Source organism: Actinia tenebrosa, unplaced genomic scaffold (genome assembly GCF_029948245.1).
Source record: "Actinia tenebrosa isolate PJP-AT-01 unplaced genomic scaffold, QUT_ActTen_1.0 PGA_scaffold1__47_contigs__length_23844297, whole genome shotgun sequence".
In the NCBI taxonomy this organism is placed as follows: domain Eukaryota; kingdom Metazoa; phylum Cnidaria; class Anthozoa; order Actiniaria; family Actiniidae; genus Actinia; species Actinia tenebrosa.
The window spans coordinates 16,609,081-16,633,202 of NW_028292578.1; the positions used below are offsets into that span (position 1 = coordinate 16,609,081).

At 38.0% G+C, this 24,122-nt stretch overlaps 6 protein-coding genes across 11 annotated transcripts; 4 read left to right on the forward strand and 2 right to left on the reverse strand.

Moving 5' to 3' along the window:
• The first annotated feature begins 29 nt into the window (after nt 1-29).
• On the forward strand, nt 30-2,590 carry LOC148909970 (transmembrane protein 17B-like). The gene is made up of 4 exons (XM_089032274.1): nt 30-160; nt 693-796; nt 942-1,055; nt 1,982-2,590. The coding sequence occupies exons 1-4, from the start codon at nt 46-48 to the stop codon at nt 2,261-2,263; spliced, it is 615 nt and encodes a 204-aa protein (XP_088888400.1). The 5' UTR covers nt 30-45; the 3' UTR covers nt 2,264-2,590.
• Nucleotides 2,591-2,694: 104 nt separating this feature from the next.
• On the reverse strand, nt 2,695-4,001 carry LOC116292915 (uncharacterized). Its single transcript, XM_031700259.2, has one exon. It carries the CDS (start codon nt 3,994-3,996, stop codon nt 2,848-2,850), a length of 1,149 nt encoding a protein of 382 aa, XP_031556119.2. The 5' UTR covers nt 3,997-4,001; the 3' UTR covers nt 2,695-2,847.
• A 90-nt stretch (nt 4,002-4,091) lies between these two features.
• On the forward strand, nt 4,092-6,877 carry LOC148909971 (tektin-1-like). Its single transcript, XM_089032272.1, has 5 exons — nt 4,092-4,656; nt 4,801-4,867; nt 5,297-5,440; nt 5,573-5,795; nt 6,198-6,877. Exons 1-5 carry the CDS (start codon nt 4,239-4,241, stop codon nt 6,552-6,554), a joined length of 1,209 nt encoding a protein of 402 aa, XP_088888398.1. The 5' UTR covers nt 4,092-4,238; the 3' UTR covers nt 6,555-6,877.
• Nucleotides 6,552-24,122, reverse strand: LOC116297625 (acid-sensing ion channel 2-like). 6 transcript variants are annotated; one of them, XM_089032267.1, is made up of 10 exons: nt 23,987-24,007; nt 23,807-23,904; nt 16,738-16,949; nt 10,979-11,627; nt 10,190-10,441; nt 9,644-9,797; nt 9,172-9,249; nt 8,241-8,424; nt 7,970-8,061; nt 6,552-7,312 (listed from the first exon to the last, which is right to left on the reverse strand). In XM_089032267.1, the coding sequence occupies exons 4-10, from the start codon at nt 11,549-11,551 to the stop codon at nt 7,155-7,157; spliced, it is 1,491 nt and encodes a 496-aa protein (XP_088888393.1). In that variant the 5' UTR covers nt 11,552-11,627; nt 16,738-16,949; nt 23,807-23,904; nt 23,987-24,007; the 3' UTR covers nt 6,552-7,154. The 6 variants fall into 6 exon arrangements, with proteins under 6 accessions (XP_088888393.1, XP_088888397.1, XP_088888392.1 ...); XM_089032271.1 differs by having other exon boundaries at nt 9,187-9,249; nt 23,807-24,122; XM_089032266.1 differs by having other exon boundaries at nt 23,807-24,122.
• LOC148909972 (uncharacterized) lies at nt 18,653-21,152 on the forward strand. The gene is made up of 3 exons (XM_089032125.1): nt 18,653-18,833; nt 19,397-19,542; nt 20,239-21,152. The coding sequence occupies exons 1-3, from the start codon at nt 18,787-18,789 to the stop codon at nt 20,883-20,885; spliced, it is 840 nt and encodes a 279-aa protein (XP_088888251.1). The 5' UTR covers nt 18,653-18,786; the 3' UTR covers nt 20,886-21,152.
• On the forward strand, nt 21,305-23,423 carry LOC116296939 (uncharacterized). The gene is made up of 3 exons (XM_089033434.1): nt 21,305-21,448; nt 21,832-21,995; nt 22,554-23,423. The coding sequence occupies exons 1-3, from the start codon at nt 21,390-21,392 to the stop codon at nt 23,195-23,197; spliced, it is 867 nt and encodes a 288-aa protein (XP_088889560.1). The 5' UTR covers nt 21,305-21,389; the 3' UTR covers nt 23,198-23,423.

Genomic DNA, 24,122 nt, shown 5'->3' on the forward strand with positions numbered 1-24,122 from the left:
GTATGGGATTGCATTGCATGATGGTACAAGGTGCTGTAAACAAAAATGGCGGCAAACTTTGGACAGAGTTTACGATCTGCTGTTACATCGGTAACAGAGACAGTGTTCCCGATGTCACGGTCTATCAGGGATTACCCGAGACATCAGCTTATTAATGATGGTAAGCTCTTGCATCTTTTATCGAGCAAAAATTATTTCTTTATCGAGATCGAGCAATCCAAAATCAGCTGAGAAACAAGCTCTTTTTCGTCTCCTGGGACTTTATGAAAGGCATTCACTGCCTTTTATTTTCGTTGTTTTTAAGCTTGATTCTTTTCTGTGATACAAATTATGTTTTACTATTTACCGTTTCTGTTGTGGAAAACTAAGAGCTTTGTTTTGTCATATATATATCCTGGAACACAATCTGTCACTCTTGTTTCCATGGATACAGACCTGTGTCATTGGGAGTGGGGATATTGGAGACAATTTTTGTAAAATGGATGGAAGAAGTTGTGACTATATCACCTCAAAAACCAGCAAAAATTCAAAACTTTGTCAGAATAAGCAAAATCTCATGAGCAGAAAATCTGATATAGAAATAGATGGTCAAGAGTGCCCTTAAATAGTCAATATGTCTTTGTCCCCTACAATGGTTTATAAGACTTATTACTTAACCATTATTCCTTGTGTGTGGTGGGTTTTTTTTACAGGTAATGAGCTGGTATCAGATTTATCCTTACAAATGGCACTGTACTTTAATGCCTACTTTTCACCTTTCTGGTTTTTGACGGCAGTGGTCATGTTGGTGGCCAAGGTATGGCTTTGTCTTCGTCGTTTGAGGGAAACATTTTATTATACAGTTGCTCATTAATTCTTTGATAAAAAGAAACAAAAAAATACAAATATTTGATTATGCAGTTGCAATGATTTATTAACACTAACTCTATTTTTCATTACAGTATGACAGCCTTAACTTCTACTATAAATTTCTTTTGATTGCTATTTATATTGTTATGGCAATTGTGGAAATGACCAGACTTTACCTTGGCTACATTGGGAACCTTCAGGAAAGGGTAGAGAATTATTTTTAAGATCATAATCTGTATTTAGCCATTATGCTTTGACACCAATTTGGACAACACACACACCTAACCACAACATCAAATATTCTATGAAGACAGCTGTTGACTCTTAGAGAGGGTTAAAAACCAGAAACTTCAGAGGAAACCCTAGGCTCAGTTTTCCAGCTGTCAGGGTTTTGTGCTTGAGCCTAAGAATACCTTTTATGGTGAGGGAGAAGACAACACATGAGTTAAACTCTATTCATATAGGACATCTGCAGGGATCCATTTCACAATAGACCTTTTTAATACCTTGGGCATAGTGTTTTCCCATTTCAGACCACGTATCATTCCCTAGAGTACAACTTCTTAATTGTTAAATGGTTGCACATGAGAAGACACATCAATGTGGATGCAGCTCAAACAAAGATTGAGAATGACACTTGGTCTGAAATGGAAAACATTGCAATCATACAAATAAGGTCTACCCGGGGGGTGACTCCAGGAAAAAAGTACCAGTTATGCTTGTCATATCTCTTAGGGGTAAAAATTCGCGATTTGGTATCTTTTAGGGTGTTAAATGCGAATTTTTGAAAATCAGCATTTTCTGGTATCTCTTAGAGTGTCGGAAAAGGAGAGAAGCATGCATTGATATGGGTTATCCTAGGCGCTTTTTATAGTCCAGATGCCTAGTGTAAGAAGAATAATAAACTACTCGAGGAAACTTATTATTTGTTGTGGTATCTCTTAGAGGGTTAAAAATCATACAGCCACGCCCGTTTTTAAGACTTTCGGCATCTTTTAGGGGTCTTTTTGAAAATTTCCGACAAGCATCCCCGGTCCCCCCCCCCCCCCCCCCCCCCGGGAAGGTCTAGCCCTATTCTTGCCATTTCATTTACCCTCATTTTAATTACCTTCTGTTCTAAATGTGTTTCCAGGTTCCTGAACTTGCAGGCTTTTGGCTTCTTACCTTAGTTCTTCAGCTGCCTCTGACATTCGTTCTGCTGTTAAATGAAAGCATGCTAATCATGCCAACAGAACGAGCCATGAACATTCTCATGGCATTATTTGTGGTGTTTGAGACACTCCAGGGGTACAGAGCAATCAAAACACTAACGGGCCATCAGGTGTCAAAGTTTCACTTACACCAGTTTGATGAAATGACAGAAATGCAGGATATACAAGAAAGAGGCCCAGAAGAAATTGGATTTCGGTCATAAAACTTTATTTCTTGTTAGAAGACATCTGTAGGCATCTCTCTTCAATCTTTTACGTGCCTTAGGATCCTGTGTATGTGATAAGGGAAGGAGGTGTCCCCTCTGTCTCGCAGGGTTACATTAATCTATACACATCACAGATAGCCCATCCAAGAAATCATTGAGGAACCTCAAAGCCATTACAGGCACTTGAGCAGGAGGCTAACTGGATACCTGTAATACCTAGTAGTCATAATATTTAAAAGTTAACAAAGCTGCAGTGGCTTTAGAAGAGTATATTATTATATGTGGCAAATTATTTATATTGGTATTACAGCATTTGTATATATATATATACTGTACATATGTAAAGGATTTTCTTCCAAAAACTTTAAAAGATATTTATAAATTTAGAGTTCAGTGTCATGGAATAAAAAGGTATTATGATACTTTCACATAAAATATCCATTTTTCATGCTTTCTACAAATCTCCCCTATAGATCCAATGCTTTGTCTATTAAAAAGGTATTGTGATCAACTCCAGACATAAAAATGTTTGGTACTGACTTTCAGCTAATATACAATATTCAACAAGGTAGTATTTACTATCAAACACTCTCAGATCGTATCAGACGAGAGTACAACACATGAGCAACTCCAGAAACAAGAGTTTGGTTGGCAAACTCCAAAATCAGCTGTATCAATGAGAAAGGTAAAACTGTCTGAGGTTCCCCTTGAGGTTTTTGTGTCTCATCTTTCATCCATGTTTTCAACAACACAATCATTGGCTGTGGGAAGAGTTCCATAATGACTCTCTCAGCAGGAGGAAGGCTGTCGATTGCTGCAATGTGTCTTTTCTTAAACTCTGTTACTTTCTGGGATATTTCTTCTTTGTATTTACTAAACTCATTTCCAACACAGTAACTCGTTGCATACAAAAACTTCTGTTGGTGATCCATCGGAGAATGCTCAGAAGTTAGACTTTTGTAACTTTGTAGCAGGGTTCTAAGGGATGTAACTATTGCATCAAATTCACTTCTACTTTTGCTATTGTCACGAATTCTCATCAGGTCTGTGAGCTCTGGTAAAATATCTCCATATTTCCAGTGATGTAGTTGTTGTTTTTGAACATTTTCAATATCGTTTTCTGAATTTTGTTCTTCGAGAACTGTCTTTGTGATCTCATTAGACGCATTTGCATAACATGTGTTTTGGTTTGAACTACATTGAGAAGAGTTTGTATCAGATACTGGAACCTCTTTCCCATCAGAATCCTCTTTCTCAACATTCATTTCTTCCCTTCTATTTTCACATAAGTCAAATCGTAAAGGATTTACGATTTCCCTCAATAGCTGATCCCCAAACCTCAAAGTCCAAACACTTTGCAAGCACTTCAACAAATCCAACTGCTCTTCCCGAGGATACATCTCAAACGCTACTCTAAAAAGACCTTGTATACTATAAAACCAAACTCCTTTACCAGTTCCTTGGATACCAGTAATTCTTAAGAAAGAAGGAAAGTTAACTTTCATTGCAAGACCCTTCTTGGCAAATTTCGCGTGCGTTCTTGGAAGATTTGAGACGGCAATCGAGCAGTTAGACAATACATCAGCCCCTAAGAACAAAGGCTTATGTTCTCCACATAACTTAGCAGTAAATATTAACTCTTCCTCTGACTTGAGATGCAAGAAACGGAGTTTTCTTGAAGCGAGAAATAATTCTTGCAATTTGACTTGAACTTGTTGTTCGTCCGCCATTTTGAATTGCTATGGTACACCGCTGGGTACAGACTGTGGGCGCAAGTATTTGATTTTAACCAATCGGATTATACGATGGTCGCGTAGCAACAAGGCAAACAAGCAGAAGTTACTTTGTGTATACTAACACAGCAACAAGAACTTTAGTTGAGAGTTTGCAGTTGAATTTATACTGTTCTTGTCCCGATTTACTGACCGATCTCTACGAAATTTTACAGACAGATTCCTAGATTATCCCTGCAATGGCAAGGCTTGTTCAACCTCCTCCGAAATACGTTCCCGAGGAATGGCACGCTTCAAATCACCTTCAATATTTTACAGCTGAGAAAGAGCGTGCGGCAGCAGAAAGACTTCGAGATGAAAGCGAAAGACTTCGCGTAGAGATCGAAGTTCGTACTGTAGAGACACAACAAGACGTGAACAAGAAGCTAGACCAGAGACTTAATGATATCAACTATTGGAAATCAGAATTAGATAATGAACAAGAAGCTACAGAGAATGAAATTGCTGCCATGCTTGAGTTTAAGGCAAGACTCACAAGAGCTCTGGCTGACACAGAACTTCCTCTAATGATCGCACAGCAATGTCTGGTGAACAGGGAAAAGAGGAGAGGAGTTGATCTCGTTCATGATAACGTAGAAATGCAGCTCTTGAAGGCAAGTAGGACAAGGGGCTATAGATAGAGTTTAATATATTCAAAATTGTATAAATGGTATAATGATTGAGATATTGGTATCTTATTCATTGACGTAGAGTAAACATCATTAAATGAAGTAATTCTTGTTGTAAACCATTTATAGGAAGTGGAAGTTATCGGAGGAGTTCAAGCTTTGCTTCAAAGAACTATTGAACAAGCAACTGAACAAATAAGGTAAAATACTTCACATTTGAAAATGAATGTAACAATTATTTCTTATTATCTGCACATTCACATGTTCTTGTATGACTATAAAATAAATTTGATAAATGTACCATGCCGTAGCTGTAACGGCATCCTGTTTGAACATGAACTGCAACTGGTTTTAATAAAGGATGACAATACTTTCACAGTCATGCTGAATCAACTGTATGAAACAACTGGTTGGTTGTTACAAATCAAGGAATATCATGTTCCCATTTTCCTGTGGCTAAAAATGGCTGGTCAGTCCTTCCAACACGATGACCAGCCACAGCTTGGCCATGCCTCATAAAGGAACATATTTAACCAGACAAGTTCCAATTCAGGCCTGATATTGTCCAATGACCGGCCACCATTTTTAGCCCAGTTTTCCTGATGTTATTTTACATGTTTTACCAATAGACTGTTGCGCTCGGCAAAATATTACCTGCAGAAGGACAGAAAAGACAAGTTTCACGCCATTAACATTGACAATACTTGTGCAACATTAAATAATGAGTCTCAAGGTCTTGGCTATGCAAAGGATCCTGTTAAGATTGAGAAAAAGTGAGTACAATTATTTATATATTTATTTTAAACTAAAAACGTTTTTGGATGGGGGGGGGGAGGGAGTGTCCTTGGTTAACAAAGTTAATTATTCTTGGATAAAAAATAAATAAAGATATTGATATTTTTCAGTTCTGTCACACCTGACGAATGGGAAGAGTTCTCCAACAAGAATCTCCTGAAGGCACAGCGTGAGAACAACTCTGCATCTAATCTTCGCAGCATCATTGATGGCATCCTGATGCAGACACTAGATGACCTTATGAAGCAATGCAGAGCTGTTAACCTAGCCTTTGAGCACAGAATTGAAGAAACTCTCAAAGCAAAGACAAAACTTGAAGATCACTTAGCTAAGGTAATATTTTATTAAACGATTTTGATTTTGAGGGGGGTAGGGGACAGTACATAGCCACCCCCCCCCCCCCCTCACTTCATAAACAACACTGAATCCTTAAGGAAATTTTTTTTTATCATGAGAGAGGCCTGGGGGATTTGCAGTAAACTTTTTTTGAGTGGTTGTAGCTCTCTCCCTTTCTCTTGGTAAGAAATTCATTACCCTCTTATTTAGTCAAAAGAACTGGTTCTTGTCAAAATAAAAAGGTTTGAGTCTCCATGAAAGCTCAAATTTTTAGCACCCAAAACCCCAGCCGCCACCCCCCACCCCCCCCCCCCCCCCAAAAGAAACATACCTCCCCTAAGATGTTTTTAAAAACAACTCACTAACAGGATAACTTTTCTATTCTGTTTATCATTTTAGGTGAAAGAAGAAATTGAGGCTATGGAGGAAAATATTGCCACCCTGAAACGAGCCATTGCTCTAAAAACAGCACCAATGAAGGTAGCTCAGACTCGCATTGAGAACAGAACTCAAAGACCAAACATAGAGCTCTGCCGTGATCGTGTCCAGTACAGGCTTGTGAGTGAAGTTGTTGAAATAAGCACCAATGTGGAAAGACTACAAGAAAAGCTTGCTGACGCAGAGGCATCTTTGAAGGCCTTGATACGACGACAGCTGTCATTGGAAGAAGATATTGACATCAAAGCCAACACTCTGTTCATTGACAGAGATCAGTGTGTGGAGCTGCGCAAACAAATCAATCATCTACCACACTAATTGTTATTTATCTTTATTAATAATATCTGTTGAATTAGTTCATATAATTGGTCCACTGTAAATACTGGTAAATAAAATGTCTTTCATGGCATTATATCCTTTTTCTGTTTCAGAGATTCTGAATGAAAATTGTCTTTTTTATATTTACACATGAGCATCTGAAAAATACTACAAATGTTTGCAGATAAGATCAGTTATTTGCGGTAACATTGAGTATATATAAAATAAGATTCAAGACACCTTGAGATTATTGAATATAAAGTGTAATATACAGATGTAAGAATCCCCTTAAGTGCGAATAAATGCATTATTTACAAAGGCAACTATTAGTTCTCTTCTAGAAAAATGAGATATTTAGGGATTGAAGAACTGGTAGGGTTCTTGGTAGAGAAGCAGGAACAGTTTATAGTTATATTGAAGGAGATTAATTTTCCAAAGCTCTTATCCTTTCCAGTTCCCTAAACCTCTCACCCGAGGTGAATATTGGACAAATCCTGGCCACCTTTTAGTAAAACAAATATTTCCTTATGAGCTGATTACAAAGCAATATCAAAGTGACTGTGCAAGTCTTGAATGTACTTGGATTGTGTTAGCAGTACGTTAGCTTGCTGGTGTCAAGTTTTGCACTTGGCATTTTTTAGCAACTTGTTGCGCCTTTCTCCACTTGTTCAGGCATATCATCAGCATTAGGTCAATGAACTCACACACTGTCATCATGCTACATCCAAGGAACAGTCCCATATTTCCACCAATGTCAGCTGTAAAGAAATCACATTTTTCTTTCTTGGTAAACTTGCATTGACATCTGCACAAAACAACATTTGTGCACTAAAGAGCAGAGAACAAAAACAAGTCTCTTTATTGAAGGAACTCATCGGTTTGCTACACACTAGATGATGTGTCAACATTTTATTTGCAATAGCTAACCATAAATGCCTATTTTTGACCGTTTGATTTTGGGCCCACGAGCATGTGCGCATTTGAAAACTGCTTATCATAGCAAACTTCTAAATCCTAACATTTTGCACGGGACACTGTTTTTCTTGTGTAATTGCCCATATGCAATGCCTCGTGTATGGTAACAGGAGTGCAGTACCTGGTCTGCAACAATGACTCATGTGCAATACTTAAGTACCCATGCGCATATAACTCGAGACCAATATCCTTTATGAAAACCTTTTACAAGTTACAGTGCTTCTACGCGCGAAAGCGTAGAATTTTCTGTCGCAAGTAGGCTTTGGTGGACAAAATCAAGGCGTTTTTGTGACATTCCATAGGTACGTGACCTTAAAAACTTTGCTTTTCGATATGTTATGGAAACACTTTGATTGCAACCAAAACACTATTTTGTTGTGACAGAATATCGTACGATTTCGCGCGTGTGATTGAGATACGCTGTTAACGTTTATACTTACACCAAAAGTTAGTGAGAGTGTATGACGGTAATTCCTGCACGACATCCGTGTCAAGGGTTTCGAAGAATATACTCACCATGGCATAGCGTTTCCTGTTAGAATATTTATAAAGTAAGATTTTGACATTTTACTTCACCAGAACAGCTATGTCACGTGCCAAAATACGCACGTGTACACACCCTATTACGCATGTTCTTATGTGATTTCCGAGCCTATCCCACACGGCTTACCGCCTCAGCTCTCACCCTAGTATTAGTACGACGCTTCTCACCTGACAAAAGTTTGTAATTCTTGTCTCTGTTGAGGAATACTAGCATTCAAGCCAGTAAAGTTGAACATCAAAGGTAATATAGTGTCCCATAGATGTTCTGATGGGTAGTAGGCAGCAGATAGCTGGACTTTATATGAAATTGATTCACACTCTTGTGGACAATCGCACACAGTCGTGTCAAGGCCTGTCAGAGAAAGACAGACAGAGATTATGTCAAATTTGAAATACGCTAATGTTCCAAGCATGTTACAAGACTGTTGTTAAATTTCGTTACCCTCAGTAAATCAAAAAGCTAAAAAAAAAACAAAAAAAAAACAATAAAAATGAAATTTAAATTAATCAGCGCGCAGTCATGTCGGCTCAGCTTGCGTAACCGACAAAAAAGTTCGGATGTGACGCAGGCTATGTCGGCTTTGTTTTATTTTTCTTTTCTTTTTTTTTTCCCCCATCAATCCAATTTTATATTTCGAAACTATAGACAGGACGTAGTCATGAAAGAATGATTGCGCTTGCATTAGGGGAACAAACCTAAATAAACTGCGCACGTCTGCATGTGATGTCAGCCCAGTCAGTGATATAACATCAGGACTCGTACCCAGTCGCTTCTTTTACGCTGTTATTGATCTTGCGCTGTGGTTGAAGGGAGTTAGCGACTGTATCAAGGATGGTAAGGAAGAGAAACGTGAGTGACGACTGGGTACGAGTCACTTAGCCTGACCAATTTCGTACTCAGAGTTCTCCGGAATTGCGCGATACTCTACATCGTTATAAGCTCAGGTCCATTGGGGAATGTTTTACTTTTTACATCTTACTCTTTCTGCATGGCCGCGGGTATATTATATTGAAATAAAAAATATTAGTTTACAAAACCGCCATTACTTCATAGCCGGCAAATGCTTGTCATTAGCATAGCTGGCGGTTGGAGACTTACTCAGTAGAGACTTACGATACGCGGGAAAAATACAGGATTTGATTTCATCGGTACTGCAGAATCTTGTGACGTTGATCCCTGCAATTCAAAAATGTCGCAAAATTGAGCTAAGTTCAGTTGCTATATATTTTTGATTGAGGGAAGATGACAACTAGGTATTCCAAAGTTAATATTTACTAAGGTTGGCCTAAAAAGTTGAAAGCAGTTTAAAAGAAGTCAGTAGAAGAAAATGTAAAGATTGGAGTTTCCGCGCATTATAAAGAATTCAGTTTCTCATGCGCAGCAACTCCATCCTTGGCTTGAAACCATTACTCGTGGTCACTAAACGATGTAAAATGGAGTATTGGATGAATACAATAGAACGAGTCGACAATGAAAACTATGTTTGTTTTGGGCAATCTCGACAGCTCTTCTTAGCTGGTGCGACGTTACTGTTTGTAACGCATTATGTAGTGTATACTATGCCTCTTACCTTTTCTCACCATGGAAAGCACTCTGCAGTTACACTCCCTTGCGAGGATTTTGCTGATGCATTCTTGGCGACAAGACGCTTTAGAGTACTCGTCGTAGTTGATCAGTTCACGTGATCCACACATGGAGTGGTATGGCGGAGGCAGAGATATCTCCTGTTACACATGTAACATGGCATTAGAGCATTTGATGTATGACTTTTTTGACTCCCGAAAAATAGAGACTCGGTTTTAACTGCACAGCCGTTAAACGGTCGTACATAAGATTGGATTACTAGTTAAAAAATTAGCTTGAATTTGAACGAAATTTGAAAGACATTTTGCGATGATCAAAATTAGGGCACGATTAACAAACAGATCGAATTGAATTTAAGGTGTTTTGTTTGGCAGAGGGAGGAAACCTTGAATCAAGAAAGAGACCTAACAACTCTACTCACATGGAATGCCAACCAAGTTCAGGGATCGGACCTAATAGACCCAGAAGTGAGAGGAGAGTACACACTTCTACAACACTATCCTTGATTACATAGTTTAGATCATCGACGAACCTTATTTTTCTTGATCCTTATGCTTGTGTAAAACCCTGGCGAGATGTCATATCCTTCTTCCTCTATATCAAGATGATTTCCCTGGTTGTGAACAGCAATTTTGAATCCTGTAGCATCGTAACTGAAAGGCCCGTAGTATTCATGGGGCTCCGAATCCAATCGAAGCGTCAAACTCTGCATTTTACCCGACGCACGGACGCGCAGAATGGACGAGCCGTTGTCCCCGGCATTGAAAGTGTAACAGTTGCCGTGCTAGAAGAAAAAATGGATGTTAATCGTGATCCTACGAAATGCGCGCTAGATTCAGCTACAGAAATTTTAAATTGTGGTAGCGAGAAGTATTAGGCCCCGTCCACACGTATCGGGAAATTTTTGTATCCGGAAATTACTTTTTGCGGATACGAAAATGTTTGCGTCCACACGAAATCGTTTTCACCGTCCACACGTATCCGTTTTCGTAAAATTTGCGGATACGAACACAAAAATTTGCGGACACGTGTGGACGCAACCCGTATCCGCAAAAAAAAATTTGCGGATACAAAAATTTGCGGATACGTGTAGACAGGGCCTTAGGATAAAAAAGCGCACACAAAGTTGCTACTTTTATCGTTTGCCGTCCACTGAAACTTGATTTCATTTTGTTGTGTGTTTTTTTAGGTTGATTTGCCTTCGATTTTAAATGGCCTCCAGTTGGAACGCCTTTTTAAGGCAAAAAATGGAATAGTGCTTAAACCAAAGAATGTAGATAATAGTATTAAATATAAAGTATTTTAGGAAGTGAACACTTACAAAGAACGACATCGTGGCTGCAGGAGTGAAATTTTTCAAGGAACAAACTTGGTCAGTGAATTGACACTGATTGACCATTTCATGAATATGATGACCGGATTCTTGTACAACTTTTTCTATATCAAACGGTGGCACATTTGAATTCTTTAGCCCCGCTACGCTAAACTTCAAGTCATCCAGCTGATCTAAGTAGTCCTGAGCTTGCGTTCCCTGTATCTTGCTTTTCTTCAGCATGTTTTGGTTACAGATTGTGACGGCGGGAAAGCGGAGACTTTCGGAAAACTCGATGCTTTTTCGAATTCTTGTTTCGCTGGAGTTCAGTCTACTCAAATTGTAAAATACTTGGACTGCAAGGGCGCCGAAACCAAAGACCATTAATGAAAACCAGAATAAACGACGTGAAATTGCACCAGAGTCGAAGATGAAGTGAAAACCGTGTAGTGTTGTGTATGAACCAAAGTCTTTGATGAGTTTGGCCTCAGTGAAGCCTTCAACGTTGCAAACCTTGGTGCCTAACTTTGAGTTTCTTGTTGCATCGATATTGTACTCAAATGCAAGCTTAGGTTTTTCCATGTTTGAAGGGAAAAAACTTGGGAAATACTTTTTACTGCCCGTAGTGTACAAATGTACTACAGTGATCTGTTAGTCCCTAAAAGAAGAGTTAAAAACCAGTAATTAATTATTATTAAGATAATATAATTTATAAATTTGTATTTCCAATTCGTTTTAACATGTTTAAAAACACGTTTATAAAATAATTGAGATTTAACGCGTGCGCTGATTGGTTGGCTATCGCATCGTGTTTATATCAAAGGACAGAGACATGCTCGCGCAAAATCATTCAAGATTATTTTATAAAAGCAGTGTAAAACGGCTGCTTATTTTTCTGTACTGTAATGCAAACGATATGGGAGCTCTAAAGCGCTCGAGAAGCAAGAGAAGCTTGATTCTCTCTTGTTCTAGTACAGCTCCCAGCGTGTTTATATTACAGTAGAGATACGTCTGCGCGTTTTATATTCCTTAAATTAAATGTCCGGGACAACAAGCAAAATAGTTCTTTGTCAATCAGGTTACATAAGGTTTAAAACCTGGGGCTTCACTGATCTTAAAAGTTTCGAAAATGAGTATTTTAACTGTCATAATAACGATATGAAAAAGGTGTGAAAAATAAAAGCTCGATTCAAAACATAATTTTCATTTACGACGAAGGGAAAAAAAGACAAACATGAAAAAGAAAGCTGGACTATTTTACTGATGAGTTGCAAAATCTCTAACCTTGAAGTGAGTTGTTTCTTTCCACTGATCACTGTTTTGGTGATTTATTTTATACTGAACACTAAATGAAAGAACATTTTCGTAAATTCTGTTTATAAAAGTCAGAAGAACAGTATGAACCGGCCGATAAAATGAGCTCAAAAAAAAAAAAAAAAAAAAAAAAAAAAGGAGTAAATACGATGAGTACTTTTCCATGTCTTCGAACGCCAGGCGAAACGCCTATAATTCTTTAATTATCTACAGTTTACCTAGAACGTACTTTATCAGATTTAGGAAGACGCCATTTTTCAATTTTGATGTATATCATTTGTTTTTAAAGCGGAAAGAAAGAATATTACAAAATTTTGAGTTATTTCAAAAGCATAATCATAAAACGTTCGCCAGATAAAATCAACTGGATTTCGTTTGAAAACCGATTCAAATCGAATCGGACTAAAAGACATAAATATTATGTGTTTTTAGAGGCGCCTCAGTATCTTTCAGGAACTTTTACTGAAATTTGTAGAGTCGGCTGGATAGCCTTGAAAATCTGCCAAAGTCAATAAAATTTGAATGACCTTGCAAAAATAATAAAATCTTAGTTATTTGTTGATGATTTAATAACGTAAGCAAAATTAAAATAGCGTAGCGAAGTGATCCTACGTCGGATCTTTCGTAAATGATGTAACCTAAAAAACATTATCGTGTGTCAGTAGGAAAAATATATATATTGAACCGATAATATTGTGACTTACCCTACGACACTTTCATACTTCTGTCCAATCAGTAACAAATCCATTAACCTTTAAAACTATTTACCATTTTCCTTCTAGTTATTTCCTGCTAGTTATATATAGTTATAGTAAGTAAGTATATTAAGATCTGGTTTGATATTTTCTCGAATTGTTTTCAGGCAAAGAACAGAGTTTAGTTGTCCCGGGACCAACTAGGCCAACAATGACTACATATCTAATAAAATAACTGGAGCGACAAAAGCAATTAGGAAGTCTTTTGTATACTTCCTAAGGCAAATACCATTATAACGGTATTAAAGTGCATTATTTTTGTTCTGTTTTAAAAATGCATGAACAGAAATAATATTCAATTATTTATTATTAGCCAAGAAATAATATATAAAAACCTGCACGGTTTCTGGCACAATTCATGAAAACTCAGTCACAGAAAACTCTGATTCATTTAAAAAAAATATTTATTCTGTGACTGAGTTTTCAATGAATTGTGCCAGAACTCGTGCAGGTTTTTTGATATTATTTCTTGGCTAATAATAATAATTGAATATTTGAATTTACGGTAAAACGTTTTAGTCAACGAAAAGCTTTGATAATAGCAAAATATGTTTTTTTAATACGAAAATCTAGAAAGCCATTTCAATGTTGGTACTTTTTATTTAATTAGAAGATTTGCACCAAAATCCGGCAATTTTTCGGGCGCATTGATTGAAAACACAGTAATTTGAAGTTCATCTTAAATTGCTTTTGAATATTTCAAGGGCAATTTACTTGTAAATTTCCGCCTTTTTTGAAAAGACAAACATTTTTTCCCCTCACTGCGTGGAAGTAATAATTTCATTAACTTTGTTGGCGTGTCACCCAGTCGATGGAAAATGCGGCTATTTAAATAATCTGTCTTTCGTTTCGTTTTAGGCATTTTTTCAACCTAATAAGATATTCTGTCCAAGGAAAGCTTTTCTTATGAAAATGTTCAAAATTCTGGGTATTGCCAATATATATACATATTTTTTGGATTTTCACTTTTTTTCTTTTCTAACCGATGCAAACCTTGGTATATCTAATTCCAACTGATCGCATTCCCACATATCTTCACCGCTATCATAGGCAAGCAGATTATCGAAAATCAGTACACAAGTTCAACCCGCTGTGTAGAAGAGGAAATTCTAATTTTCTTCTCAGAAGAGAGCGATTAAAAAACTGAAATGTTTTGAAAACATTCTCTCTTTCGGTAAATAAATTTTTTTATCGAGACAAAAAAGTGGCGATGTTAATTTGGAAAGTTGCTTTTTCCATAAAATTATTTCACACAGTTTTCACAAGGTCTTAGAAAACCCTAACACAGTGCACAAATAAAAAATACATTTAGAAATAACTGCTAATAATAATTAATATTATCGAAAACTTACGTGTTCGCGCCAAAACTGATAAGCTCAAAGTCACTGCTGTCACTGCTCACGCAAAATTCTCTAACCTTAGTTTCTATGAAGATTTTTGGTTTATTCTCTAAAGTTTTTGTTTGTTCTCTGGTTTATATTCGTCGCCCAAGGCAGGCAATAGGTTTTCTTCTAATTTTTCAAGTCATTCAGCCGTCAACACTCTCGATTAGACAGCGGTCCCGTCTATGTCAGGTGACATGATATCTCCATGGGGACGCACAGAGTCATCAGAAACTCAAAGCGAATCTATAGCTAAGGTAAATATTCTGTCAACATTATTTGTATTAGCTGATTTTATTTTTCACTATATGGGACTAATGTATATTTATGTCCATGAAAGAGACCTAGTTAGAGATTTTTTGAGTGATGTCCGATATTTGAGGCGGGAATATACCCAAATAAAATCATATACCTTTTTGTCCTTGTCATTTTTATACCGATCATACTCTTGGAAATCGCACGATCTCGAGCACAATTTGGAAATTAATAGACACGAGTAATGTTTTGAATGTTCTTGTAATTGCACGAGCCTTTAGGCAAGTGCAATTAAAGAACTTTCAAAACATTACGAATGTCTATTAATTCCAAATTGTACGAGAAGATCGTGCGATTTTTTGTTTATAGTTCACTCAACAAAATTTCAGTAAAAAATGCGAAGAGACGCCGTTCATCTTTGTCTATTTGGCGGCCGATTTTCAGTCCATCGCGCAACTGAAATGCATAAAAATGATTAGTTCTTATTAGTTTTTACGGCTTTTTTTTGCTGTTGACATTGTTTTGGCCGTGTTTCCATAGCGACTTAATTCGGTACTCCTACGGAGTACAATTAACGCTATAATTGTACTCCTCTCGACCAATCAGAGTCGAGTAATTTTGTTGAGTGTACTATAATATTGGAAATTATTAAATACCAATTATAGTTTTTACATTAAGGCGTCAAATTTCCAACAAAAAAACTCAGAAACTTTTACACTGACACTAATTGTGATTGTGTGCTATCTTAAATGGCTCACAAAGTCGGATCAATTTACTAGTCAGATTTGTGTTCTTATATACGCTCAGTATAGTGGAGCCCGTCTAGGCTAGTTCTAAATTAACCTTTTTCACAATGACGTTAATAGATGCAAACAACCTTAGGGCACAAATTATGAAAAAATTAATTAAATTTTAATGGAAATTTAATAAGCTATGTTTTGCCTTTGAAATGACATTCTAAGTTAAAAACAGCTGGAATATTTTCATTTTCGAAAGAATTTCGTGCTTTCTATTGGAAGTTTGATTGATGACGTCATTCTGGGATAAAGAGTCCTGGTGGGCCCCAATATTTTGGGACAAAAGATGGCAGACAACTTCTTTGCTTTCCCTTGGCTGAAAACACCAAAGGCCTTCGTTCTTAGATATCTCCACTCTGGATATAGGCTCCTTTGCAGCCGTTCTTAGGGTCGTCACGCAACGTTCAACGTTTCCCTCCCCACAAAGTAAGCAGACGTTTGAGGGGAGAGAAACGTTGTGTGAGGACCCTAAGAACGGCTACAAAGGAGGCTATATCCAGAGTGGAGATATCTAAGAACGAAGGCCTATGGTGTTATATAGTGTGGACAACGAAAATGGAGGCTTTAAAAACGCTGACGCCATTTATCACACCGACATGTCTGTTTTTCACGTGCGCAGATGATGATATTGTCCAAGTCCCGGACTCCCCCGACAGGCTAAGGTCGCGACTGAAAGGGAGTCTTGGACTGGTCTATTAAATAATGATAATGCATGATTTTTATGATCTGCACTTTTGATCGTTTTAGTTTGGACGGGCGAAAATGCTATGAAAATGCTACCGTGATTAAGATACTAAGCTACTAAGATTCGATAAGTCCAACATAAACTCTAACGTTAACTAACCCTAACACTAAGATAACTTATTATTAAATATACATGTGTGGAAGGTTGCATCAAGTAAATGTAATCAGCCTTTTTATTGACATAGATAATGATGACACACCTAACTCGTTCTGTTACGGGAGTGGAATATCTCTATATGGACACCTACATTTACAAAAAAAGGGTTGTCTTTCTATACGTTGAATTTGAAGGCAAAACTAAAAGAAAGTATTCTGCATTTGCCAAAAACGACTTTAATTTGACCAAAATAGGCAAAACATGTTAGTTTTACTCGATTTTGACTTCTACATGTCGATCCGTACACCGACAGCATTCATTATTCACAATACAACTTTTTGAAATATATATATATATATATATATATATATATATATATATATATATATATATACTTTACTGAACGCTAAGTAAATTCTCTCACCTTTCAAGTAAGGTCTCTGAAGAAAATTTATTCCAAACTTGAATCCAATTTAAGGCTCCACAACTCTATTCCCTGTAGCAACTTTGCTCTCCCACTTCTTGGATCGAGAAAATCTGCTCGGATAGAATTACCTAGATGGGTTCTCGTCCGGGACGTGACTAGACTTTAAGATCAGACAGCTGTCCCCAGTAAAAAGACAACACGACATGAACCTGCAAGATGAATGATCAAAGATTAATTAGCACCATAACGAGAAAGCTGCTTTAAAAATATGAGACCTTTATGTGAAGAGGAGAATATAATGATAGATGACAGGTGTACGTGTATGAGAAAGTTTTTATTAAGAGCCGGTATACAATCAAGACTAAGTCATATTTGCATATATCAAATTTTCTCTCTTCCCACGAGTCCTAATGCTCTCTTTCATGCATTCTGTGTCCCACTGCGATCGGGCAGGTCGTTTTCAGTTTCCCGTGAATTTTCAATCCAATTTCATGGATTTTTTTCTGTGACAATCCAATCTTGGCCAAGGTAACATACTATTTGAAGCTGAGGGAAAAAATTTCCTCGCCGACTAATGTCAGCCTAAATATATGTTTTTTTTAAAGTAGAAAATAAGCGGCAACAAGAATTGGAAATGCAAAATTCTTGGAAACATATTACGACCGACAAAGCACTCTATATCTTCATGATTACGTAATTATGATGTCGCGGCTGTAACTAACAGTTAGTAAAGAACTAGTTCATCGATTTCTAGCCAGTATAATTTAAAATCGTAGTAGCTATTTATATTTAAACAAATTCAGATAATTATATATCTTTGTAGCATTTTTTACGCGACTTGAAGTTGTGAACTATGGCACTCTTCTTCAGTTGTTTCATCTAAGGCTCGTAATTTACCTATTACGCATGTTCTCATACACCATATTTGCTTTGATTTTGTGCACGGTCAGAGTCACGTGATGGTACGGTTCAACATCAAATGCGAAAAAATAGGCTGGTCCTCTGAAGTTTGCCGGCCTTCCTAACCGTCCTCCTCTATTAACTATGGTCGAAAGCACGTTTTCGTTGTGGGTTACAGGATACTTTGTGGGGTTATTTGAGCGTCTATGCTGCCCCTCGAGCTCATTTCAATGAACACTCAACTTTAGTAGTCTGGTATTGGTGATGAATGTTTTCATGTATCTTGGTGCCGGCTGTTGGTAAGATGTGGTCTTGCATATATCCGCAGCACTTCACTTACATTATGTAACGACTAGTATATTGAATATTTCAATGACTACAAAGTACTCTATATCTTTATGATTACATAATTCGCATAATTACGATTTGTAGAGTCTGAGATAGGGCAGTTTTCGCATGATGTGAAAAGCTCAGTGCCGTAAGCGTGCCGTGCCATGACCGTGATGCTTTCTAGAATTTTAATTGGCTGATTTTTTCACGCGCAATGTGATTGGTCTGGCATTGCCGGGACTTTAGCGTGACCGTGTCCGCGCCGTGTTTATATCGTGTTCCAGGTATTCGATTGGATGGAGAGTAGATTCTCGAGCCTTGTGATTGGTCTGTAGTATCCCTTGCCGTGTCACGTCCAAGTTCGTGTCGTGAGCATTTGACAGTCATACAAAAACTGCTCCATGAGATGTTTTGACGTAGCGTTGGCAAGGTAACATTTTCTCCCAGCAGTCATTAGTTTCGATCCCAGATGAGGAGACCATATCTATACTAATAAGAAAAACAATCCTTGGTTCATGTTCTTTGATGTGACCTGGCGGAGATGACAGTGTATCAGCTATAAAATTCCATTACGCCATTGTTTCATGACCTTTGGAATCATATACTATGGAGCAGCTTAAGCTGCTTCGTATTCTGATTGGTTGAAAGCACAAAACCCTAAATAAGCTCTTCTGCCGTTCTCTATTTTCCTCACTGTTCAATGGTGGTCGTTCATGTGCACATATGCGTCCTAATTCCCTTGTCTAACATTTTTGCGCATTATACTTCAGTCAAAGTTTTTCGGAAAAAGCTCAACTAATTACCGCCGCGGATATCATGTCATTATCATGGAAGGTATTGCTCTCGATTTTGACTATTTCAAGGTAGGAAAGCACAAATACAGCGTTTACTTTGACTTTAGTACTAATTGAAAAAGGCATTGTCTATTTTAAATAAATAAGATAAGTAGCTTATTTTGCTCTCTAAATTCCAACAATCTCAGGAGATGTTCTTGATATAGGATTAATATCTTATTTATCTCCTTGCGCACTATCATTTCTAAAGACGATTTACAAAGTGCATGATTGGAACAATCTCGTTCCCAGGGCCTTCTCACGCGGGGGAGAGAGGGCCCTGGGAACGAGGTTGTGATTTGCTTCAATGAAACCTTTGGCCTTGGCCTTTTTTTTTTCTTTTGCATTATACACGTTCATTGGCTCATTCGCTGTTTTTCTCTCTCTTCGGGCGCATATGTGTGATTTTTTATGCACACTCAAGTATAAGAGAAATACGTTGTTCATTTGAAAGAGTTTGATACGCGGAAGTCCTTATCGTATGACCTGATGCAGGCCTCGTCAGGTCTCTTCAAAACAGGCGTTCAGTCAAAAAGAATACAGATGTTGATAGTTATACCTAACACGTTTCATATTCGTGTCTGTTCTTGTAGCTACAGCATGCTGGTGATAGCTCGTCCTTCAAGACAATGTTTAGTGGATATGGATGACACAGGAGACCTTCGCATCAATTATTCAAATAATCTTTTCAAGACTCTCCTCATGGGGAGACTAAAGGAAACAAAATCCCTTCACCCCGGTGAGTAACCCCATTTGTAACCAAATAAACAACAGATTGGTAGTTGGCATGCATGACGAAAAGTTGTCGTTCAAAACGTCAGTCAATAAGGTTAGCGCGCAAGCACCTGTGGCATGAGACCACGCCACGATTTTATTACACCAGGCCGGTTACTCGCAATACCTTCGTATGCAGCTGTTTCAAAAAAGGTTGAATACTGAATACTGCATACTGAATAGTGCATTCCAAGACCAAAGGGCACTTTTTTGAAATAAAAAGTAAATATACAGCAATTAACTCTCTACATGTAGTTAGTATATTGTTTCAGATGGAATACACTAAAAATAGAATAAATAATTATTATTAATCCTACTTTAGACAATGTCACTATGACCCTAAATGCACTTCGGTTTTGGAATTCACTATTCAGTATGCAGTATTCAGTATTCAACCTTTCTTGATATAGCTGTATATACGATACAATGTTGCATGTGATGTAGAACTTGTTTTTCAGGGTTGGACGCACGGTAGGAAATTCTCAGTCGCGAATGACGTCACATAAGCAATACCATCATTAACATTATAATTCTTATGAAAATATCTGATTTTAGATATTGTAAGAACTCATCTAAAGCTGAAGCGAAAAACCTCAAAGAAAACTGCGCATTGATATTCAACCCAGTAATTTTGACGCCAGTCACATCTTTTCCTTTTTAGCATTTGGACGAGAATCCGCTGTGCGCAGCTGCAAGGAACTCAAAACACGCAGCCCTGACAGTGAATCTGGCATCTATTGGATAGACCCTGACGGTGGATTCCATGACAATGCATTCCAGGCCTACTGCGATCAGCAGACGGCGGGAGGGGGCTGGACACTAGTGTGGAGTTATGGCTTCACAGACTATGATAATTTCAACAGCGGAGGCAACGCGGTGACGCCAATACCAAGTTGGCCAGTATCAAAGTCCAATGTACGTGTCTCAAAGACACTGCCGCTAAGAGAAACAGATTACGAGGCAATGCCATTTGACTTGTGGCGCGCACTGGGAAACGAGATCTTGGTGAAGTCCAATATCAACAACTGGATCACATGCAAGGCGGGAAGCGGCAGTATGGTGATGTGGCAAAAAGGCTCGATCAACTGCAGTGTAGTTAAGGTGGTGGCCCGAAATTGTAACGATACAGTCCCAACGACGTTCAGTGTTTCCTCCGCGAATGGCCCGTCGCTGGATGCATCAAGTCTTTATTATTATTTTGATGGCTACAAGGGAAGTAATTGGCCAACACACGACCCATGCGGGAGTAATGCGGTTAATCACGTAAAAAATGTTGCCAACCCACGTGGAAACCTATACGTTAGATAAACGCTTCGAATAAAGTATAATGAACGGCTTAATTTTCAAAACATAGTTTGTAAAAGGAAACCAGTTATTTTCTATCTGTATTGCATCGAGCTGTTTAAATGGGGAAAAACCTCTTTTAGTTGGGTAGAAAACCATTGCCTGCCACTTATAATATCTTGTTAGAATCAATGGAACACACTGAAATGCTATGAATCTCCAAAAAAGTATTAATATATATTACATGTAAAAGCCTTTTTCAAATAAAGTTTATGAAGTACATTCGTCTAAGCAGCATCTCTTGGTCGTAAACATCAACTGAGCTGCCCCTTACCGCATGTTTTGATAAAAATATAAACAAAGTCTATTGTCTTTTTTGAGTTTTGACTTCCATGTTGAATAACACGAAAAAATTCAAGTTCCTGAAACAACAATGAGACTACCTGCTACTGATCAAGCACTGGTTTTTCACTACAGTAAACTCGAAACGCGCATTACAGAGACATTTATTTAAGCTCTTCGACAACTATGGACGGCAAATGCAAGATCACTGGAGTCTTGATGCTCACGGCTTTGGTTCTTCTGAGGTAAGTTTTAACCATTTTTAGCTACAGATATGCAAGGTATATCAAGCGAGCATACAAACAGGATAAGTTCTTAGCGTAGTGTTAAGGCTTTGACCAACGTTTTTTTTAGCGCTGCTATATAGCATCAATACCTACTGACAAGAAATAAGTATAAATGAAATTTGAGTCATATGTCTTCATTAATTTTGAAATGACAACTTTAAAACTATTCAAAAGCAATGATTGAAGCCGGCAGAGGGCAGGCTCACAATTTAAAAAAAAAAAATGATGAATTATATTGTAGAAAACAAAAGATTTATGGCCGAGTGATATAGTTTAAAACCGGCCATTCCTTTGAGGAAAAAAAGTTTTTTAGTGTTTTTTGTTTGCTGTTCTTTGTTCAGTTTGCTGGGCAGAGCCAGATCAGCTCCCAACAAGAGTCACTGCAGTCCGATTGAGATAGACTCCAATGGCAAGTTACGGTTATCAAAGTGTTCTATCGCCTACACCAACATGATCTTGGCAAGGTTCATGAAGCTCACTCTTGACAAGTCATTACCACTGCTAGGCAAGTCTAACATATTATAAGAGTGCATACCATATTATATCCGTGAAGAAATGATCTAACGAAATTATAGTACAAATTAGTGTGAAGTTTTGTAGATCTAAGGTCTACTGAACTTACTAATTTGTGCAAATTTATTGATGCAAATCGAATTATAAGCTTTTGGTGATGGTGTGGAAGGTGATTTTCAGGAAGTCCTAGATGAAATCATAAAGATCTATCAAAAAAAAACTATAAAGAAGCTAATTTTAAGATATGAAAACTGTGGGAATGAATGAATAAATGAATTGATGGAACGAATGAATAAAAGAACCCTAATGCAAATATAACGACTAGAAACTAGCAACAGAATTATTTAGCTTTGGCGTAATCTTTACCATTTCAGACCACGCGTCATTCTCTTGAGAAAAAGATTATTCGTTTGAGTTGTATCCATATTTATGCGTCTTCCCGTGCGCAACCGTTAAATATAGAAATGATACCCTAGAAAATGACGACACTTCACGAGTGGCTTATTTCTATCTTTCCTATAACATATATGATTTTTATCCTCGCATGCAGGGATAACAAGAAACGCGGCTGTGCCTTCGTGCAAAGCTCTCCACCGCTCCAATCCTAAAGCTCCTTCTGGTATCTACTGGATTGACCCGAACCGTGGTTCCCACGATGACGCTTTCCAGGCCTACTGCGACCAGTGCACAGCGGGAGGAGGTTGGACACTAGTGTGGAGTTACAACTTCACCAACTACGGCAGTTTTACGAGTACCTCCAATGCAGTAACCCCGAGACCCAACTGGCCGGTGAGAACGGCGAATGTACGAGTTTCAACGACCGCACCGCGAGGTGAGACCAACTATGAGGCAATGAACTTCAAATTGTGGCGTCGACTCGGTAGGGAGATCCTGATCAAGTCGAACATCAATAACTGGATCGTGTGCAAGCCTGGCAGCGGGAGCCTGGTACTGTGGAAGGCAGGTTCGATCAACTGCAGGGTCGTTAAAGTTGTGGCCAGAAAATGTCCAACCACTGTGCCGACAAGTCTAACAATCCATTCTTATGGGCCATATTTGGCTAACTCCAGTCTATACTACTACTTCGATGGCTACACTGGAGCTAACTGGCCCACCCACGACCCTTGTGGTATTAATGCCGCTAAACACCTACACAACATAGCTAACCCACACGGTAACATATACGTGAGATAAAAACGGCTTATAGAATACACTGAAGTCGCCAAACCAATAGCCTCGGTTCCTCACGGGTCCTCTCTACTAACGACCGTGGAGAGGGTCCGTGGGGATCTGGGACCGAAAGTAATGGCGGCTGGGGAGAAGACTACCAAACCAAAAAACTAAGATAAGCATTTTAAACTTCAACTGTAAATGGAGATCAGTCATTAAATTAAATAAAAAGCTAACTCAGTCCCCGAAAGCTTTGTGTGTAGTACGATACTTTGTACAACAATCTGCCCATGCTCAAGGTGGAGTAGGGGCTTGAAAACTTACTATTCGATGTTATCCTAGAGTATTCATTTTGTGAGTTCTACTATTCGATTTTAATCTGGAGTTTTCGCTTTTTAGTTTTTTACATTTCGACTTTAACCTGGAGGTTCTACTATTCGATTTTAACCTGGAGTATTATTTTTAATTTTTACTATTGGATTTTAACCCTGAGTATTTGTTTTCTCTTTTTTTTTTCCTTCCACTTTTTGGTTTTAACCTGCAGGTATTCGATTTTTTTCGTTATTCGATGTTTATATTGTTATTCTGCAGCTATCGCTTGTTACGGCAGGAATGATAGCGATATCACATTACCTTTGCGGTCGTTTTCTGTTCCCCCGAGTGTTAACTCCACACCAGATCAGCTCGACGTATGCCAACAACACAAGCATATATCTACCTCAGACGGCAATCTGCAACAAGAACGCATTCTATTACTCTTTCATATAAAGATCAAAACGGGGTTTTACCTGATAACTGTGTTAAAATCCTCACCGTTCTCGGACTCAAGGCATCATACGCCTCAACTGAATACCCCAGAACGAAATGCGCTTATTACTTTCAAAAACAGGCAATTGGCATATATATGACAAATACAAATGGTTGGGTCGCTAACTTCCGAAATACATTA

Coding starts and splice junctions, on each gene's coding strand:
- LOC116297625 (XM_089032266.1), bottom strand. CDS start 11,551: ATGGAAAAACCTAAGCTTGCATTTGAGTACAATATCGATGCAACAAGA. Junction 9,798..10,189: donor TAAGGATCAAGAAAAATAAG/GTTCGTCGATGA, acceptor CATGTGTAACAG/GAGATATCTCTGCCTCCGCC. Junction 7,313..7,969: donor CACTCTCACTAACTTTTGGT/GTAAGTATAAAC, acceptor ATTTCTTTACAG/CTGACATTGGTGGAAATATG.
- LOC148909970 (XM_089032274.1), top strand. CDS start 46: ATGGCGGCAAACTTTGGACAGAGTTTACGATCTGCTGTTACATCGGTA. Junction 161..692: donor ACATCAGCTTATTAATGATG/GTAAGCTCTTGC, acceptor TTTTTTTTACAG/GTAATGAGCTGGTATCAGAT. Junction 797..941: donor TGGTCATGTTGGTGGCCAAG/GTATGGCTTTGT, acceptor TTTTCATTACAG/TATGACAGCCTTAACTTCTA.
- LOC148909972 (XM_089032125.1), top strand. CDS start 18,787: ATGTCATTATCATGGAAGGTATTGCTCTCGATTTTGACTATTTCAAG. Junction 18,834..19,396: donor TCGATTTTGACTATTTCAAG/GTAGGAAAGCAC, acceptor CTGTTCTTGTAG/CTACAGCATGCTGGTGATAG. Junction 19,543..20,238: donor AACAAAATCCCTTCACCCCG/GTGAGTAACCCC, acceptor TTTCCTTTTTAG/CATTTGGACGAGAATCCGCT.
- LOC116296939 (XM_089033434.1), top strand. CDS start 21,390: ATGGACGGCAAATGCAAGATCACTGGAGTCTTGATGCTCACGGCTTTG. Junction 21,449..21,831: donor ACGGCTTTGGTTCTTCTGAG/GTAAGTTTTAAC, acceptor TTCTTTGTTCAG/TTTGCTGGGCAGAGCCAGAT. Junction 21,996..22,553: donor CAAGTCATTACCACTGCTAG/GCAAGTCTAACA, acceptor CCTCGCATGCAG/GGATAACAAGAAACGCGGCT.
- LOC116292915 (XM_031700259.2), bottom strand. CDS start 3,996: ATGGCGGACGAACAACAAGTTCAAGTCAAATTGCAAGAATTATTTCTC.
- LOC148909971 (XM_089032272.1), top strand. CDS start 4,239: ATGGCAAGGCTTGTTCAACCTCCTCCGAAATACGTTCCCGAGGAATGG. Junction 4,868..5,296: donor CAAGCAACTGAACAAATAAG/GTAAAATACTTC, acceptor TTTTACCAATAG/ACTGTTGCGCTCGGCAAAAT. Junction 5,796..6,197: donor TTGAAGATCACTTAGCTAAG/GTAATATTTTAT, acceptor TTATCATTTTAG/GTGAAAGAAGAAATTGAGGC.